The sequence below is a fragment of the Saccostrea cucullata genome, unplaced genomic scaffold (genome assembly GCF_032062105.1).
Source record: "Saccostrea cucullata isolate Sc308-1 unplaced genomic scaffold, CSIRO_AGI_Scuc_v1 ctg913, whole genome shotgun sequence".
Taxonomy (NCBI): Eukaryota; Metazoa; Mollusca; class Bivalvia; order Ostreida; family Ostreidae; genus Saccostrea; species Saccostrea cuccullata.
The window spans coordinates 79,276-98,868 of NW_026941114.1; the positions used below are offsets into that span (position 1 = coordinate 79,276).

Consider the following 19,593-nt stretch of genomic DNA (forward strand, 5'->3'; position numbering starts at 1 on the left):
AAAGTGACATATATCATAAATTCCGATATTTATCTGTAAATACTCTTAATCTAAATACATGTACATGTAAATAAAAAATAAATAAAAATATACATGTGCATGTTTCATTGATGTGCAGTATCCATTCATTGTTTACCGCAACTATCAATGAAGAAAAATAATCATTTACTTCCTTGTCCGTATTTCGCAACTGGGGCATTTAACTTTATTTGTGAACTGAGCCGTCTCAAGGAAGGTCTTTTTAGTGGACATACATGTACATACACACATTTATTTCAAAAAATCTTCAGCGATGCAGCCAGTGTGTTTCTTGACAGTTTTATCTTTGTTTGTGACATCAACAGAGTGTAAATTTCCCGGATTAAAGACAAGAATCACAGACAAGGCACTTGATTACGGTATTCATTTGTTTGATCGCATACAATATATATTATGGAGCGCCATAAGTGTCTCCTGTTAATCTCTTTAAATTTTGCCGATGCATTCATGTACCTTTAAGCGCTCGCTCCGTGATCGGGAGGTCGTGAGTTCGTATCTCGGCCGCGACTGACCTAGTCGATAAAATGGGTAGCAACTGTACAGTTCCTTCGCCATGCGCTCGGCACTTTGAAGTGAAAGTTGCGGGTCCTTCGGATGAAATCTTAAAAACCGAGACCCCGTGTCAGCGACAGGCGTTGGCACGATAAAGATCCCTCACTGCTCAATGGCCCTGAGTGCCGAGTAAAGGTCAAAATTTGAAGCCCTTCACCGGCATACGGTGACGTCTCCATATGAGTGAAAAATTCTCGAGAGGGACGTTAAACAATATACAATCAATCAATCATGTACCTATACTTTTCATTAAATTTTATGTTTTGTCCGTTATTACAATACGTTGGTTTTAGCATTTGATTATCATAATACGTTGGTTTTAGTATTTGATAATTATAATACGTTCGTTTTAGCATTTGATTATTACGTATAATACGTGTGTTTTAGCATTTGAAGTTCATACAGTTCTCCTCGGATATTTCATGATTTATCACACTAATTAAAAATGAGTTATTTTTACTGAAAGGTGCATAGACACAGATTTTCAGAAGTAAATATTTTCTCAAAATTTCTGTTTAATATCACGACATAAAGTGCAAGGACGTGTCAATGAAACCCGACCAGAAATTCGAAGTTTCAATAACTTCGAGTTGAACTAAGATTTGGATTATATTTTCTTGTGAAATGCTATTGCAATATATAAGTCGTAATATTATACAGAAAAAATTATAAACAATTAGCTTCAAATCTGTGTCTGTGCATCTTTTAAATACAATACCTGATCGGGAAGTTTAAAATAATGCATGATTATGCTATTCACTTCAAAATATATAATCATGTTGGTAATACCAACAGGCTAATGTTTTATACTTTTTGTAGCGTTTGTTTAACTTCCTTACAAATGTTTCATGAGATATGTTTGAACTGATATAACATATGTTTGAACTTACATTTACATACATGTATTACTAAGATGATTTAATTCGTAAAATGATTAGAGAAAATACGACATTTAACATAACGTAAGCAACAAAGCATATCATTGCATGGTAAATCAGACAAGAGGAACTGGGCTTATTGATTTTCAAAGCTAGGTGCAGTTTTGGGAATTACATTGCTTAGAGGATAAGATAACGAAAAAATGAACACTCTAATAAATTTAATACGAATATGAATTGGAACAAAAAGTAATATGGATTGGGAACAAATCAAAGCAAAAACAACAGGCAATACTAAAAAAATCAACCATAGGAAATTGTCCAAGTGAAGCCAAGCTATTTCTAATTGGCCATATTCTATTGCCAGATACAGTGTAGAATACAGACACATTTACAATTTATATACAGTTTTGAATGTTTTATATCATCTATTTAAAATATATTATTAATTTATTTACTGTGTTAAAGCCAATCTATTTTATACTACGTAAACTTCTTTTGAAATATTTTATTGCCAAAAAAACATGTATTCGATATTCATTTTTTGAACGTCCATTTATAATAAAAATATATTCAGATGCTTTGTTGAAGACACCTTTTTATATACTTTGAATCGTACTTACATACAGCTATAAGTCTGGCATGTCTAGCAATTTCAAATCAAAAACTACACACATGTTAGGTCTATGTAAGTAAAGGATTGATAATTTATCATACAGCCCAGTACTTCGTATCTTTTGGGTTTTTTTCTTTTCTTGAGGACTACATGTCTTTCTTACATATTTCTGACTAGATGTTGAAATACTTAGTATATAAAATCGTGACAACTAATATAAAACAGGATCGTGCATGCTTTAGTGTTTAAGAGGGGGTTTCCGGAGAAAATATTCAATTTTCACCCAATGTGATAATTTGAAGCGTTGTTGATACTGTCCGTATATGTATAACCACTGTCCATATAAATACGTGACGTGTCATTGTCAATTAGATTTGTAAACATAAAATGGCTATTTGACAATTAAATTCATTTCATAAAGTATTATTTAAAAAATATATCTATTTTATTGTAGGTTTATCTTTCTTTAAAAAAGTATATAGATACATGTATCAATATTTAAATAAAGATAATAATACTCATCATAATTCTTTATTTCAAGTATCACAATATTACAACAATAAACATGCACGTATGTATAACAACGTTAACGTCAATATTAAAGAATGCAAACATAATTCAATCAGATCTCAAAACTAGAAAGGAGTAACACTGGAGAAAATGTTCATCAAGACGGATTCTGTACAGACTACCCCGACTTGGTGACATTACAATTGTCCAAGCACATTAAACCAATAAAACACCAGAAATGTTATTTTATACATATATACACGTATGCTATTCTTTTTCATTCTTTTCCTTCTCTTTTTTGTTGACAGCTACAAATGTTGCCTTGGATATCTTGACGAAACAAGTGACAGGTCAACCAATACCAGATCAACACGGCAGCTCCGGCGGCGTCAAGTTTGACATTACAGGGTAAAATTATAGGAATACATTTGATATTCAGAACTGAAACCTTTAGGGCTCGAATATTGAAAGGTACAATGAGTTAAATTGTAAATAGTTGTATAGTTAAAAATGAAAAAGTAATTATCTATATCCCTTCTTGTACAATGCTAAGTAAAATTATTGCTTTCTTTTAGAATAAAAGTAAACCAATTTATCAAACCAAGCAGCAAAGTTTCAATGATTCAGAATGTTGGCTTGTCTTGGAGTACAAGTGGAACTCGATTGGATCTTCATGGAAATTTTCATTACAAATATAAGAAAGGAATGTAAGAAAACTAAAATGCAATCAGCAGTTTTTTATGAACAATTTACACACTTAATTTCTTTTTAAATTGGCATCTATTAATAAATATATGTTAATTGTGAACTTTCTTTTTTAATCGTATATAAAGTGTGGCACAGAATGTGTTTTTTTTGTCAAAGTTAATTAACTGCTCTGCCATAGTATTGTACTGAGTTCAAGTTTATGAATAAGAAACACATTTTTTTCTGTTTAGAATTAAAATATCTGACTCCGGAAGCTTTGACCTGAGCGCCAGTAATATTGCCTTTCAGCTAAATATAGAAATAGGTAAATCGGAAAAACATTAATACTTTTTGATTCACACTTCACGTACAATACCCGGTATTCAAAATTAAAAGCTAGGTAATAAAGCCTCAAATTTAAATTTAAAAAATCACGTATAGGGTTATTAAAATTTATACGATATTGTCATTTAGGCGTTGACAAAACGGGTCGCCCAACAATGAAATCAGTTGACTGTAACTGCAACGTGGGTTCAGCTAACATAAAGTTTCATGGCGGTGCTGCATGGATTTATAACCTGTTTTCTGGAATGCTGGAAGGCAAACTCAAAGATATGATTGCGGGAAGCAGTGGAATTGTAAGAAAAATGTTCTTTTTTTCCCCAAATTTAGCATTAAATTATTTGTAAGGAGATGGGTGAACACGACGAGAGATAAGCTCATAGTGCAACAAACATGAAGGTGAAAAATTAAATCTCAATTTTATCAAAATTTTCCTTAATATTTCATCTAACATTAAAGTATACTTTATGTAAAATCTCTACAACTTGCACAAATCTCATGAAAATTGAAGTTATTTGCCTATGAAATATTATACACACACGAAAGAGGACAAAACGAGTCATTTTTTCACACTATTTTTCGTTATGAGTGGGTCTTCTCTTCATTTTCTTGAAAGGTAATCCTCAAAGTTTGCATAAAACATACATATTTTGGTTTCCAAAATTATGGAGCAATGAACCACTATACCTAAAAAATATAAGTTTATGACATAACTTTCGTGTCTTTCGAGAAATACTTGAAGTCTCTTAAGTCAATGGTCATATCACAAACATGATTTAAATGCCACACTTCATCAGGACTTGTGTAGCTTAGTGGTTGGCGTGCTAGTCTCAATAGAGAATGCAACTCAGGATTTTTATTGTCAGGGTTCGAACCCAATGGATACCACATTATTTTTTTAAATAAAAGAATAAATTTTAAAGGAAAATTTTCCTCAAAACTTTTTGTTTATCATGATTTTACAAAAATCAATGATGAAAACTTTACTCTAAATACTAAAATCACAATTTGAATATGATTTTTATATATCTGAAGCTTGTGGGTTTTTTGCACGCTAAGTTCACCCATCTCCTTTAAATTAAAACTAACACCTTCAACATCCAGTAGGACGAATGATATTAAACATGTTTATTTGGTTTGGTTTGAACATATTTTATTGTAAAAATACTATACAAATGATTTGAACACAAGTTCTAACAACTTACTAGGTTCTCACATATTTATTTCAGTTATGCAATCAAGTAAATAAACTGGTGGACGTTAACGGAATGGAGAGTTTGAAAAAGTTACCAGGTAATTGAATTGTAATTAATTTTATCGTTGTTAAACAATTATAAAATCGGTGCAAACGTCCTTTTTTACTCTGCTACAAGTTAATGTGTTCCTAATGGTTTTTACGAGAAGCGCTGTTCTTACAGTTGATAGCTTACTTTTACCCTAGGACAGTGTACATAAACTCTTCTGCGATATTAATATTTATTTCAATGTTTAATTCAACAAAAATATAACCAGTTATTTCAAAGCACAGATAAGGTGTCATGGAAGCAAACGACAATCATCCTACCCCCAACTCTCACCCTTCACATGTAAGTGCCCCTGACACCATTACTATGACCACCAGAAAGGTTTTCTTATCTATTATCAATTCTGTACCTCCGTAGATGATGAATGTTTAAATGTCCGCGTAAATAGAAAAGTCAGTGCTTCTCGTAAAAGTCCATTAATATTATACAATTATGGACTGTACATTATGAAGACATATCACACTGAGCGATTGCAGCGTGACAACTACATGTAAATATTTCCATTTCTAATTTTTCTCTCTGTGATAACCCTTTGAGAGTTAGCGGAGTTAATTTCTTGATAATTTTACCGGAATGTAAATTAGGCAGGTCAATAGGTCAGAAGCCAAGGAGGCCTAATATGCATGCAAATCTCGTGCGCATCTGTCTCTGAGTCTGACGCTACGGAGGCTAAATATGCATGAAAATCTCGTGCGGCTGCTGTTGTGTGACGTCAGTGGGCGAGGACTATTGAAATTGGGATGGGAATCCTCGTGTAATTTAAATCTATGTCTGCATTTTTAAAGTCTAAATCTACAATTCTATTTCACAATGAAATGGAAATATAAGGAATCACTGTCTAGTTAGCATAGTATGCCTGGGACATCAACAATAGTGGGAAACATGGGATAAATGCCCTGGCATACCATGCTAACTAGACAGTGATTCCTTAAATAACTCTGTTTAATCAAACTTCGGATATTATTCAGAGCATAAAATATTGATCATCCTTTGTACTCATACCCCCTGCTTCTAAAATATATAAACAGACAACTTCGCGTTACCTTCATTGAATTAATTTGCTGGCCGATCCCGGATGTATTTTTACATGTATTTTAACAAGATTTATTTACATTACTATCTTTACTACATGAATCATATAAAGGAACAAAGTTTCAAATTGACTTGATTATTTTGAAAGGAAAAGTAATGATATAAACTATTATAAAAATGCTTCTCCTTTGTTTCCTTTTTACAGTTACAGTGCAAATTGCAAAACAATTCCTATTGGATTACACTCTTTTAGCAAAGCCAGCCTTTACGGCTAGGTTTATGGAAACGTACCACAAGGTATATGTATTACCTCTCAGCAGCGTTTTGTTATCATAATGAAATTAACTAAAACATTTCTTTCAAATGTTCTGAAACTTTGTAAAAAAAAAATTTTTTTATTTGACATCATTTTTTATCTTGTAGGGATTATGTAAATTATACAGGATTCTTGTAATATTCTGAATCGTAAAATGAATATGCAAAATGATTACATTCTTAATCGTTAAATGAATATTTAAAATGCCATGGTCAAATAATTTTGAAAAAAGTGGTGATATTGTTTTTATCTCAAACCTCGATAGGGAGAGGTGTACTGGAAGGCCGATCCTCGAGAAGCTCCATTCCCTGTTCCTCCCTTGCTGAATTTCAACGATACCTCCAGAATGATGTACTTGTGGATGTCTGATTTCCTCTTCAATTCCATGGCGTATAATGCATACAAATATAATAAACTTCAGTATAACGTTACCAACAAAGATGTAAGTTCTACACGCAAGTAGCGAAAACACTTTTCTACTTTTAAACTACAACTATAGTTACTTGTACAAGTGTATGTATTATAACATTTGTATAGGATCGGCAAAGTAGTTTAAGTATCTTCAATTGGAAGGACAGTTGCCTTTAGTGGTCTTTTAAAATGGTATTATTGAAGACATCAGTTGCAGTAAAGCGTACTAAGTTTTAAACCGTTTTTTAGTATTTTCGTTCAATATGTATACGTATTGTAACAATGGTTGTCAAAATTTTGCAGCTTCCGTCTGGTGTGTTAAATACAACTTGTCCAAAAACAAATTGCATTGGAAAATTCATCAAAGCTGTAAGTAAAAAAGCTTTCACAGAAATTAAAAACTCCGCGTACAACTAGTCTAGAGTTTAAACTACTTATATTTTGGCTCATGTAGAAAATAAATTATTAATAAAATTATTTAGATTGGAGAGAAATTTCCGAACACAACAGTGATGTTATACATGAAATCTACAGTGATGCCGAACATGACCGTCAGGAATGGGTCTACCATGGTAGACGCCTCTGGTGATATTCTCTTCTTTGCTCAACAACAAGGCGGGAAATACATTTACTTTTTGACGCTTTCTGCGGTAATCTTTACATTATATTTAAATAGATATTATATCACAGGAAATAGAAATTAACCTAGTGATGAAAAGACTGAAAATAATAATTTGAAATAACTCTCATTATCAGTGCTTTCAATTAATAAATCATTTCAGAGAATGGTAACTAAAGTTTCCTTGACGATCCAGAACGGAAAAATATACGCAAAAGTTTCGGATTTACCGTATGTATACTCTCGGTTTGTTATGCAATATTCATTCAAATTGTAATTGTAATAATACATGATGTACATGTAATTTTACACGATGCGACAATTTTAAATCATTTCATTCGTTGAAATAATACAGGATGTAAATTTTACAATTTTTGTTTCTAAGCCAAACTTTCAAGAACATTTACATGCATTTATACCGAGATACGTCTAGTAATATAAGACAGACATGAAGCGGGAAATAGTTTTCATATGTGAAGAAATGTTCATTTCTTAAAATCATTTCATTCGTTAAAATGAAAATTTCATCAACATGTCACATGAAATTTTAACATTTTTTTTAATTTATGGGGTTCCTGTGCAACAGGAAATGAAAATGTTTTCCAGAAATTGAGTTTGATTTGCTCAAAAATAATTTGAAAATTACAATTTTTGTACATTTTTAAAAACGTTATTTGTGTGTATTTTAATTCAAAGAAACGAATACACTTTTTTAAAAAATGGAGAGAAGACCCAGAGACCACGAAAAATAACTTTTCTCCAAAAAACAATTGTGTGAATACTTTGTCCTTTTAAAATCATCTGTATATGTGTAGCGGTGATAGCTCTAGTAATATAGTGCACTCAATGTGGAGAGACATGAAGCGTTAATTTTTTTCCATGCAAGGAATTTATTTAGTTAGTTTCGTTTTATGTACTGATGTATTAAAATTTTGAATTAGAAATGTTCATTTCTCACTTTTTATCTTGAAATAAATTTATAATTTTGCGTTAAATAATTTAGGTGTTTATTTTTTTGTGAAACAATGTAGGAAAAACGGTAAAATTTTATGGAGAAAATTCATGATTCCTGCAAATCATAATAAAATCTTCTTTATAATTTTCCAAATCAAGAACAATTTAGTAATTTTTAGAAAATTCAATGAAAAATAAAAGCAAAGATGCATTTGATAAGAACAACATGATTGATTGATTCTGTTTAACGTCCCTCTTGATAATTTTTCACTCATGCGGTGACGCGATCACTTGCCGGTGGAGAGGTTTATTTGGCACTTACGGCTATTGAGCACTTTTTATTTGAGAGCTATTGAGACATCGGTTTTTATCATCCAGTGAACCGGTCTCCATAACAGTTTTTGAAGGACAAGCATTCTCTGAGGTAGACGTCCTAACCACTGTACCACACGGGCGGCTAAGAACAAAATGAAGCAATGTGGGAAAAATCCTACGTGAGCGTGTGTGTGATCTACACTCCAGTAACATTCAAAGTGACCTACGAAAACACTATAATTCTCTAATGATTCACAATTTACAAGTTTAAATGAATACAATAAGTTAACAATATAAACAATCTAAATCAGTACTTACCATTCCAGAATACTCTGTCTCGTTGTGAAGTAACAATATTGAAACAAAAGTTTTTGTTGCAGGGGAAAAAAAAACCCAGTCAGGAGACATTAAGATTTTACTAGTAATTACACATATATAACACGGCTTGTTAGCCGTATGACAGTAAGAGGTTAATTTCCATTCATTGGAATTATTCTCTGACCCTAATGAAGCACTTAATGAATTTTATTCACTTTTTAATGCGGTATTAGATAAACATGCAAAAGTAAAAACAAAAAGAGTTAAGCATGACACAAGATAATGGTTAACAAAATGCTCAACACAGCAATAAAGTTACATCACTAATTGAAAACGCCAAGATTAGTTATTACAAAACAGCTATAGAACAAAAGAAAAATCCAAAACAAATGTGGGATGTACTAAACAATTTAGCCTCTAAATCTATTAATTATATTCCAGCTGCACTTGCTAAAAATAATTATATCACAGAGGACACACAAGAAATAGTAGAAATGTTTAATTCTCATTTTTCAAATATTTCTGCAGAACTTCTTTCAGGCATGTGTGTGATCTAAATTGGGTACACTCCCACTTATAAATGATGATGAAGTACTAGCTTTACTCAATAAACTAGATATTAGTAAAAGGTGTTGACCCACGTTTATTGAAAACACAAATAATACATAAACCTTCATATTATAAATACCAGTATCAAAACTGGCATTTTTCACAATTTACAAGTTTAAAGGAAACAGATTAGATCCAAATAATTATAGGCCTATTTCTATTTTACCAACATTATCAAAAGTTATTGAAAAACATGTGGCAAAATATATACTAATCTTATAGTAGATTCTCAATCAGGCTTCAGAGAACTACATTCATGCCAAACAGCCCTTACAAAAATTACAGATGAATGGTTAAATGAAATGGACCAAGGTAAACTTGTTGGTACTGTTTTCCTTGATTTCAGTAAAGCCTTTGACCTTGTCAATCATGATATTCTACTTAAAAAACTACAATGTTATAACTTTGATGCAATAACTTTACAATGGTTCAGATCATATTTAAGTGAAAGACTTCAAAGTGTACATCTGTCCAACAAACATTCATCTTATCAGCAAGTCACAGCGGGAGTTCCACAGGGATCTATACTAGGTCCTCTTCTGTTTTTATTTTACATTAATGATCTTCCCTTATGTATTACAAAATCCAAATTAGACCTATTTGCAGATGATGCCACTTTACATGCATCAAGTAAAGATTCTCAAACTATTGTAGATACATTATCAACGGATATAGCTTTTATAGAAAATTGGTGTTCTCAAAATCAAATGGTTCTAAATGCTACAAAAACTAAATGCATGTTAGTTGGTACGCATCAAAAGAGATCAAAAGCATGAAATTAATCTGTTTGTATCTAACAGAAAACTTGATATTGTATCAAATGAAAAAATTCTTGGAGTTTATTTAGATAATTCTTTACAATACAATGTACACATTGACCATGTTTGTAAAACACTGTCACGTAAAATTTCTGCCCTCCGTAGAATTAAAAAGTTTCTTCCTATTCAAACACGCAAGCTGTTTTACAATGCATATATTATGCCTTCAATTGATTATTGTTTAACTGTTTGGGGTAGTAATTCAAACACATATATAACAAAAACGTGCTTGTTAGGCGCCCTCACAACCTCTATGCTCACAGTGTATGAGCAACTTATTGTTAATAAATATGTTTTGTTATATAAATCATTGTTCAACTCTCACCCTACTTATCTAAATAGTATGTTTGATTTCCAGTGTAATAATCGATACAATCTTTCTGAATCTAATTTAGACCTCTGTGATAAATGTAAAACTCCTTTCAATATACTTATGGAATAATTTACCTGTACATATTCAAACACTCAATGCTTTCAAGCATCAAGTCAAAAAATTTGTAAAACAATGTAGAAATAGCTTATGATTATTTATTGATTATGTATATTTATATATATGTATCATGTGTATGTATATATGTATGTTGATATTTTGTCTATAGAAGGCCCCGGGGAAGAAAGTGCACTAAGTTACCTTCTTTAAATAAAGAATTATTATTATTATTATTATTATAATAAGGACAGGGAATCTTTTACAGAAAAAATATACTTGTTTGATAAAACGACTTTGTTTATTTTTTGAAAAATTAAGGATACAAGTGAAAGTGAAAGACTCCAAAATTGGTGCTTTGTCTGTAAGTAAAAATCGTAATTAACCATTCTAAAATGAATTGCTGGCAGTTTTTTATGACACGAAGGTATGTTTTAATGAACAAATTCATTTAATTATTTTTTCAGACACAGGCATTAAATTTCATCGTCAAATCTGCTGTTTCAATGTTTGTGCAACCCAAACTAAATGGTTTGTTATCTTTTTAGAGAATGAAATTTTCTTCTGTTATACGAGTACATATTTAAAAGAAATATTTTCAGATTAAAATGCAAAAATATAACAATGCACATAAAGGCATTTGAACTGATTTATTTGACTTATATCTAAGTAATTAACAAAAAAAATATTTCTCTGAGAGATATGATGTTAACCTCATTGTACATTTAAAGAAAATAACGCTGCAGTTAAACAATTAACTTTAAAAAAAATGATGGACATGTGTGTTAAAAAAAACTTTACAATTGTTGATCCATGAATTGAATATTGAATACATCAATTTGAAATAATTTTTTTCTACAGAACTTGGAAGCAAAGGATTTCCTCTTCCAATCATTGACTCGGTGCATTTTGTAAATACAGAACTCACATTAGGAAAGGTACCTTATCATTTGTTCTTTGATTTTTTATGCCTTGATATTTTAACATTAGTATAACATCCTCCCTAGCAGAACAACTTCTAGAACGATAACTTTAATATTGGGAGATAAAATTTAGTTCAAGGCATAGCTTTTTGAATGAAAGAACAAAATAAAATATAATGTTTTTATTTGTTGCGTGATAATATTAAGTAACAGAGAAAAAAAATGAAATTTGATCTCATTAAATACGAAAATTAGGATATTTCAATTTGAAAACAAGAACGTGGAGCCATATCATAGGTCTGTTTCATTTATTGTAAATTATTGTTCAGTCTAGGATATGACATGATACATTTATCCCAAACTGTGCAATTTGCATTAAAATATTATATTTTATTGGTTTATTTCAGGACACCCTTCTGATTGCTACAGATCTGAAATATGGTGGATGAACCAAATAAAATGAATTGGAAAAATTATTACAAGACGTATCTCTTTATAAAAGTTATATCCCTTGTGACAAGACATTTAATTACATTGTATATGGGTTGAATGATGCTTCATGTAATGTGGTTTGCGGATAAGGCCGCGCACCGACATGAGCAGGGGTGATAAAATTGGAATTTATTACACAAATAAACTATTAAGGTAATATCCCATACTTATGTTTGAATACTTTAAGTACCTTTAACCGATACATAATCGAGTTCTTTAAACATTTCGCAAATATTATCAACGGTATTTGTACAATATCCTTTTCAGCAGACACAATCTGTCATGAAGTCGAATGCATGCTGACTGATGTTTTAACATAGATTGTAAATTAAAACTATTCTATACACATGAGTTGTCTACGAAAGTTTGCTCGATCGATGGCAAGGAGTACATGACTGACGTGGACAGGGGATGTTAGTTAGTAAGGGAATTAACGTCGCAGCAATTGCAGAAAAAAATTACATAACCAATTATGTATTTTTTCTGCAATAGCTGCGACATTAATTCCCGTACTAACAACCAAAGAAAACATTTCATTATTTGAATATTTACATCTACAGAATATTATCCCACTATTTCTACAGAACATCTACATCTACAGAATATTATTCCCACTATTTTAAGTGAAACTTGTGAAAATTTATGAAAAGCATACATTTAAAACTACTTGTAAATACTTGAACGTGTAAGTATTTCGGTTTGATCACGAATACGTACATTTCGATTAAAATTTCTTTTTTTTTTTCAATATTAACATTGTAATTAGGTTATATACACGATTTCATGACTTAATTATTGCATTGAGTATTTTAATTTGTAGTTCGTGCCACATATCTGTTTGATTTTAAAATGAATTAGAAAATTGGTTTAAACGTATTTTAAGCGTTGTTAATGTTACATGTACGGAACCTGTAGTAGCAAAGATATTGAAAAAAAAAATAGATAAATGTACATGTAACTGGTTAGAAAAGCAACATGTTTTAACACGTGCCAAAATATAGTCCGACATACCATGCAGTAACAATTCTTTCATCAATTTTAAAAGTGAATATGATTCTGAATTTTAATTTTTTTCTTTAACCATGACTTACATGTAACTGTATCGTTGTCCAGAAACCTGAGTGGTCATTGGTCGCTAAACTCTTAGCCAATATCTTATAAAATTTAACATAGTTACGTGAAAACAATAAAGAAATAATCGAACTCCGAAAGGATAACGTGTGTGTTTTCTTATTTTTTTATATATATGTTTGTTTATGACAGCGTTGTACATGTAGCATGTACCTTACCCGACTTTTGAATTTATATTAGTTTTGTGTTTATATCACTTATTGTTTTTTAGGTGATCCTATTCTAAAATAGAAACTCGAATAGATTGCGTGCAAGTTTGCATGTTAATTAAGTTTTAATTGTATGATTTATGTTGATTTACACTTTTTCGCTCACCTGAGCTGAAACTCAAGTGAGCTTTTCTGGTCACATTTTGTCTTTAGACCGTCTGTAAACTTTTTTTTTACATTTTCGACTTCTTCTCCAGAACCACTAGGCCAATCGTAACCAAATTTGCCACAAAGCATCCTTAGGTGAAGCGGATTCAAGTTTGTTCAAATGAAGGGCCACGCCCCAATTCAGGGGGAGACAATTGAGAATTATTGAAAATTTGGTGGCATGTTTGTAAAATATTCGTCTCAATAACCAATGTGCCAGGAAAGATGGAACTTAAGGGGAAGCATCCTGAGGTGGCGTAGATTCAAGTTTGTTCAAATTACGACCCCTTGGGGAAGGATGGGGCCACAAGAGACATTCCAAGTTTTACATAGAAATATCAGAGAAAAATTACGAATAAGTACATTTCGATTAAATTTTCTTTTTATTCAATCTTAACATTGTAATTACTAGTAGGTAATATACACGATTTTAAGACTTAATCATTACATTGAGTATTTTAATTTGAAGTTCGTGCCACACATCTGTTTGATTTTAAAATGAATTTAGAAAATTGGTTTAAATGTATTTTAAGCGTTTCTAATGTTAAATGTACGGAACCTGTAGTAGCAAAGATTAAAAAAAGATAAAAGTACATGTAATACGGTTAAAAAAAGCAACAGGTTTTAACACGTGTAAAAATATAGCTTGAAAAGTCTGACATACCAGTATCTATTTCATCAATGTTAAAAGTGATTATGATTCTGAATTTTAAAATGACAAGATAGGATAAGACCAGTATTTGGCCCCCGACTGGGTGTCTTTCAAAGTGATCCAACAGTTTATCCATAAAAACCTGTTGTCACCCCTGCCACAAAATGAGTATTGGTTCTAAGATTTAGAATATACAGAGGTCACAGTGAGGTCAGGAAATAGGTCAATTTTCGATTTTTCTCATGTTTATGCAAACTTTCGTCGATTTTACAGCACATTTTGTTTCGGAAAACATAGAGCACAAGCTTGCCGATCTACCAAATTTATGTATTTTATACACTAATATCAGATGCACTTTATGTGTAAAAATCTCAGATAGGTAAGCTTGTGCTCTATGTTTTCGGAAGAGAAAAGTATCTCAAATATGATGAAATTCCACCAGAATTGAGGAAAATCTGGAAAATGTTCTACTTCTGCAACCTCTAGTAGCTTCCGTGTAAGCTTTGAATCTAAATAAGTGCTTGTTTTAATTAAGTAAGCATCATTTTAAATTCCACTACAAACTATCACAATTTTACCAGTGTTCTGATTTTTACATCAGATAAGGGACCAGATTCGGCCGTTACCTTATCATATGTCCTTTTCTTCAACCATGACTTAACTGTATCGTCGTCCAACAAACTGAGTGGTCGCTAAATTCTTAACAAATGTCTTATAAAAATGTATTTGACACAGTTGTATCAAAATAATAAAGAAATAACTTAACACCGAAAGGATAATGTGTATGTTGCTTATTTGTTAAGTTCTATGTTTGCTTATTTTTGGTTATTACAGCGTTGTACATGTATAGCGAGTATCTTACCCGACTTTTGAATTTATATTAATTTTGTGTTTATGTTACGATGTAAAATACAACATTTTTGGACTTATTTTAAATTACCTTGTAAATTAACTTTTTGGACTTTGTGTTAATTGTTATAAAAACTTTTCATATATTTCGACAAATGTGATTAAATTGTATAAATTCCGCACAGCCTTAATCCCACCTGAGGCAAAGTCAGAGACTGGACAATTAATCCCTTAATTGACTTCTGTTTATATTTATTGACACTTAATCTTTCATCTTTAATTCTATTATATACATGCTACTAAAATGTCACCATTTGCTCAATAATTGTTTGATACGTGATTTCTAAATTCTTTTGTTAATCCATTTATTTTGTTCAGTGTGTATGATTTGTTGTTAAAAATTATAGTCAGTTGGAATCAGACACTCGGTGCTGATAGTTCCCAAGCTCATGTAAAAGTATATTTCTTGCTGATTCTATATAAAAGTACCAAATTAGTAACTCGTGTTTGTGTCTTGAGGTTTAAAAGAATCTGGGGTTCAACAATAAGAGGAAAGCTCACGGTTGAACCAGAATCAGTAATAGAGGACGAAATCTTTCCCGTAAAATTTATATCACTAATTGTATCGTAGGTGATCCTGTTCTAAAATAGAAACTCAAATGGAATGCGTGCAAGTGTTACGATGTAAAATACAACATTTTTTGAACTTATTTTAAATTACTGTGTAAATTAACTTTTCGGACCTTGTATAAATTGTTGTCAAAACTTTTCATATATTTCGGCAAATGTGATAAATTATATAAATTCCGCACAGCCTTAATCCCACCTGAGGCATAGTCAGAGATTGGACAGCTAATTCCTTAATTGACATTGACACTTATTCTTTCATCTTTAATTCTATTATATACATACTGCTAAAATTTCACCATTCGCTCAATAATTGTTTGATACTTGATTTCTATATACCTTTTGTTAATCCTTTTATTTTACTCGCTCTTTGTTCAGTATGTTTGATTTGTTGTTGAAAATGATAGTCAGTTGGAATCAGACCTTCGGTGCTGATAGTTCCCAAACTCATAAGAAGTTTATTCCATGCTGATTCTATATAAAAGTACAATATTTGTAACTCGTGTTTTTGTCTTGAGGTTTTAAGAGAAGCTGGGTTCAACAATAAGAGGAAAGCTCACGGTTGAACCAGAATTAGTATTGACGAACTAAACGTTCCCGTAAAACTTGGTGCGAGAATCCTAAGGGTAACGACACCCGGGACTGCTACATATACTTTGTAGTAGTCAGATCCTGGACCTCTACAAGAGCTACACAGCTAGTTTTCCCCAGATTTTGACAGATGAAGCTGACGTTTTAGGACCAGCAATGGATTATTCTTTCCGACCGCAGTGGAGACAGAGAAAGTTCAACTTTCCTTCATGCCAGCATCCAGTGTGCGGAAGGTGCGGAAACGTGCATCCTAACGTTTTATGTTTTGCGTTAAGCCAGAAGTGTTACCAATGTCACAGAATTGGACATTATTCGAGGATGTGTTTTACACAGATGAAGAAAGCAGCGCCAAAACCCGAACACAAAGAACCAGTAATTCCACGCAAAAGGAAAGCGCGAGACATGAAACGACTGAGCAAGTATCTCGAAAACAAACGAATTCTGCGAGAATTACCATTTAATTCCGTTAGAGACAGCCAGTTTCGATTATATTGCGACACATCGTCTACTTTACGAACTGAGCTGAAAAATGTTAAAATCCAACTATGCATGTCAAATAAAGAGAAGAAAAATATGGCGATCAAATTATCAAAAGCGCAATGTGAAATCGAAAAACTTGAAAATCAAAATATGGCTATGAAAAAGGAGATGCAAGAACAATCAAGGAATTCTAATGATAACATACTTCGTGAGAAATTTCGAAAACTGAAAGAAGACGCCCATGGTGATAAAGTGATTATGAACTTAATGCAGAGGAAATTAAACGAGATCGGAAAAGAACATAACCAGTATGTAATGAAAATTCTGACTGAAGGTGAGAAAACGAGCAAAGAGTTAAGGAACCAAAACAAGGCCCTGCTGCAGACCATCGAAACATTGCAGGATGACAGAGATCACATAGAATCGGTCCTTTTAGAAAATCAAAGCCGTTGTCAATCCCGGAGATGTCAAGGATCCGGAAGACCAAGAAGAGGCCGGTTTTATTGAGAGAGAAAAAAATCAAAACACGAGGACGTGTTTTACGCGAAGGCGGAGCAAGTGTTACGATGTAAAATACAACATTTTTTGAACTTATTTTAAATTACTGTGTAAATTAACTTTTCGGACCTTGTATAAATTGTTGTCAAAACTTTTCATATATTTCGGCAAATGTGATAAATTATATAAATTCCGCACAGCCTTAATCCCACCTGAGGCATAGTCAGAGATTGGACAGCTAATTCCTTAATTGACATTGACACTTATTCTTTCATCTTTAATTCTATTATATACATACTGCTAAAATTTCACCATTCGCTCAATAATTGTTTGATACTTGATTTCTATATACCTTTTGTTAATCCTTTTATTTTACTCGCTCTTTGTTCAGTATGTTTGATTTGTTGTTGAAAATGATAGTCAGTTGGAATCAGACCTTCGGTGCTGATAGTTCCCAAACTCATAAGAAGTTTATTCCATGCTGATTCTATATAAAAGTACAATATTTGTAACTCGTGTTTTTGTCTTGAGGTTTTAAGAGAAGCTGGGTTCAACAATAAGAGGAAAGCTCACGGTTGAACCAGAATTAGTATTGACGAACTAAACGTTCCCGTAAAACAAGTATGCATGTTAATAAAGTTAATTGTATATTTGTTTATTTACATCTGAGCTGAAAGCTCAAGTGAGCTTTTCTGATCACATTTTGTCTTTAGACTGTCTGTTTGTCCGTCAGTAAACTTTTTACATTTTTTACTTCTTCTTTAGAACCACTAGGTCAATTTTAACCACATTCACCACACAGCAACCTTTGGTGAAGTGGATTCAAATGTGTTTAAATGAAGGGCCATGCGCCAATTCAAGGAGAAATTTGGTGGCATGTTTTGAATATCTTCTTTTCAAAAACCACTGTACCAGGAAAGATGAAACTTATGGGGAAGCATCATGAGGTAGTGTAGATTCAAGATTGTTCAAAGCATGACCCCTTCGGGTAGGGTGGAGCCAAAAGAGGCAATCAAAGTTTTACATAGAAAATAAAGGAAAATTTTCTTCTAAAGAATAGCAAAGCCATGATTGGTCATATTTATATAGAAGCATCCTCAGGTAGTGAATATTCAAGTTGATTCGCGGGAGCTGGGCGGGACCACAAGGAACAATCAAAGTTTAACATAGAAATACATCCATTGGGAAATCTCTTTAAAAATCTTCTTCTAAAGAACAGCAAAGTCATGATAAGTCATATTTATATGGAAGCATCCTCAGGTGGTGTAGATTCAAGTTTGTTCAATTCATAACCCCTGGGGGTACGATGGGGCCATGAGGGACGATCAAAGTTTTACATAGAAATATATAGAAAAACTCTTTTAAAAATCTTCTTCTCAAGAACAGCAAAGCCATGATTGTTCATATTTATATGGAGACATTCTTAGGTACTCTAGATTTAATTTTCTTCAAATCATGACCCCTGGGCGGTTGGTGGGGCCACAATGGAAGAACATATTTTTACATTGTAATGTACAGGGAAAAAATTTTAAAAACTTCACGAGCACAGCAAAGCCATGATTTATCATATTCTATTTATCTGGAAGCATCCTCAGGTAATTGTTTCAAATCAGTTTGGCGGGGTGATAAGTAGGGGGGCACAGACATAAAGGGTAAGAAAGAAAAAGCCATAATTAGTCAAAGAAAAATGCAGGCATCCTTGGTTAGTTTAGATTCAAGTTTCTTCAAAACAAAGTCCACTCCCTTTGCCACAGTGCTCAGGTGAATGATAAAGCTCATGGACCTCTTGTTTTACATAATTGTAAGGCAATAAGCAACTTTCGAATATTATTATATAAACCTTGTCTTTATATTCCTAGTATGTATATACTACTAGTGGTTCTGTCTTACATAATGATATATTTGTTGAACTTAATTTGCGGATGCCAAACATAACTTGAGAATCAATTTTTTCAGTTTTTTTTAATGTCTCCAAATTTTCAAAAGTAAACCAGCAAATTACATATATATAAAGGATACAATCATGGTTTGTGAGACTAAAATAAATTTAATAATAAATGACTTGTTTTTTATGAAATCATTCTTTCTTTAATCCTTAGCATTTTACAATCGGCATGTATACATGTATTAGACCGGGTCCCAACAAGCAAAGAACAGCGCGCATTTAGCAAATCTACTCTGAACTGATCTGATACTGTAATTTTTTCATAATTGATGATAGAAAATGTAAAGATGCTTTTATTAATG

General features: G+C 32.0%; 1 protein-coding gene across 1 annotated transcript; it reads left to right on the plus strand.

Annotated features, from left to right (window-relative positions):
• Positions 1 to 149: 149 nt before the first annotated feature.
• On the plus strand, positions 150 to 13,373 carry LOC134257223 (lipopolysaccharide-binding protein-like). Its single transcript, XM_062739866.1, has 15 exons — positions 150 to 398; positions 2,904 to 3,003; positions 3,171 to 3,302; positions 3,534 to 3,607; positions 3,757 to 3,920; positions 4,854 to 4,917; positions 6,166 to 6,257; positions 6,542 to 6,718; positions 6,991 to 7,056; positions 7,170 to 7,337; positions 7,470 to 7,537; positions 11,069 to 11,111; positions 11,215 to 11,278; positions 11,609 to 11,685; positions 12,078 to 13,373. Exons 1-15 carry the CDS (start codon positions 293 to 295, stop codon positions 12,117 to 12,119), a joined length of 1,437 nt encoding a protein of 478 aa, XP_062595850.1. The 5' UTR covers positions 150 to 292; the 3' UTR covers positions 12,120 to 13,373.
• Positions 13,374 to 19,593: the final 6,220 nt, after the last annotated feature.

What these genes read in the sequence shown, in the direction of transcription:
- LOC134257223 (XM_062739866.1), top strand. Translation starts at nt 293, where the DNA reads ATGCAGCCAGTGTGTTTCTTGACAGTTTTATCTTTGTTTGTGACATCA. An exon ending in TACAAATATAAGAAAGGAAT is followed by an intron (nt 3,303 to 3,533) that starts GTAAGAAAACTA and finishes TTTTCTGTTTAG; the next exon opens with AATTAAAATATCTGACTCCG. An exon ending in TGTGCAACCCAAACTAAATG is followed by an intron (nt 11,279 to 11,608) that starts GTTTGTTATCTT and finishes TTTTTTCTACAG; the next exon opens with AACTTGGAAGCAAAGGATTT.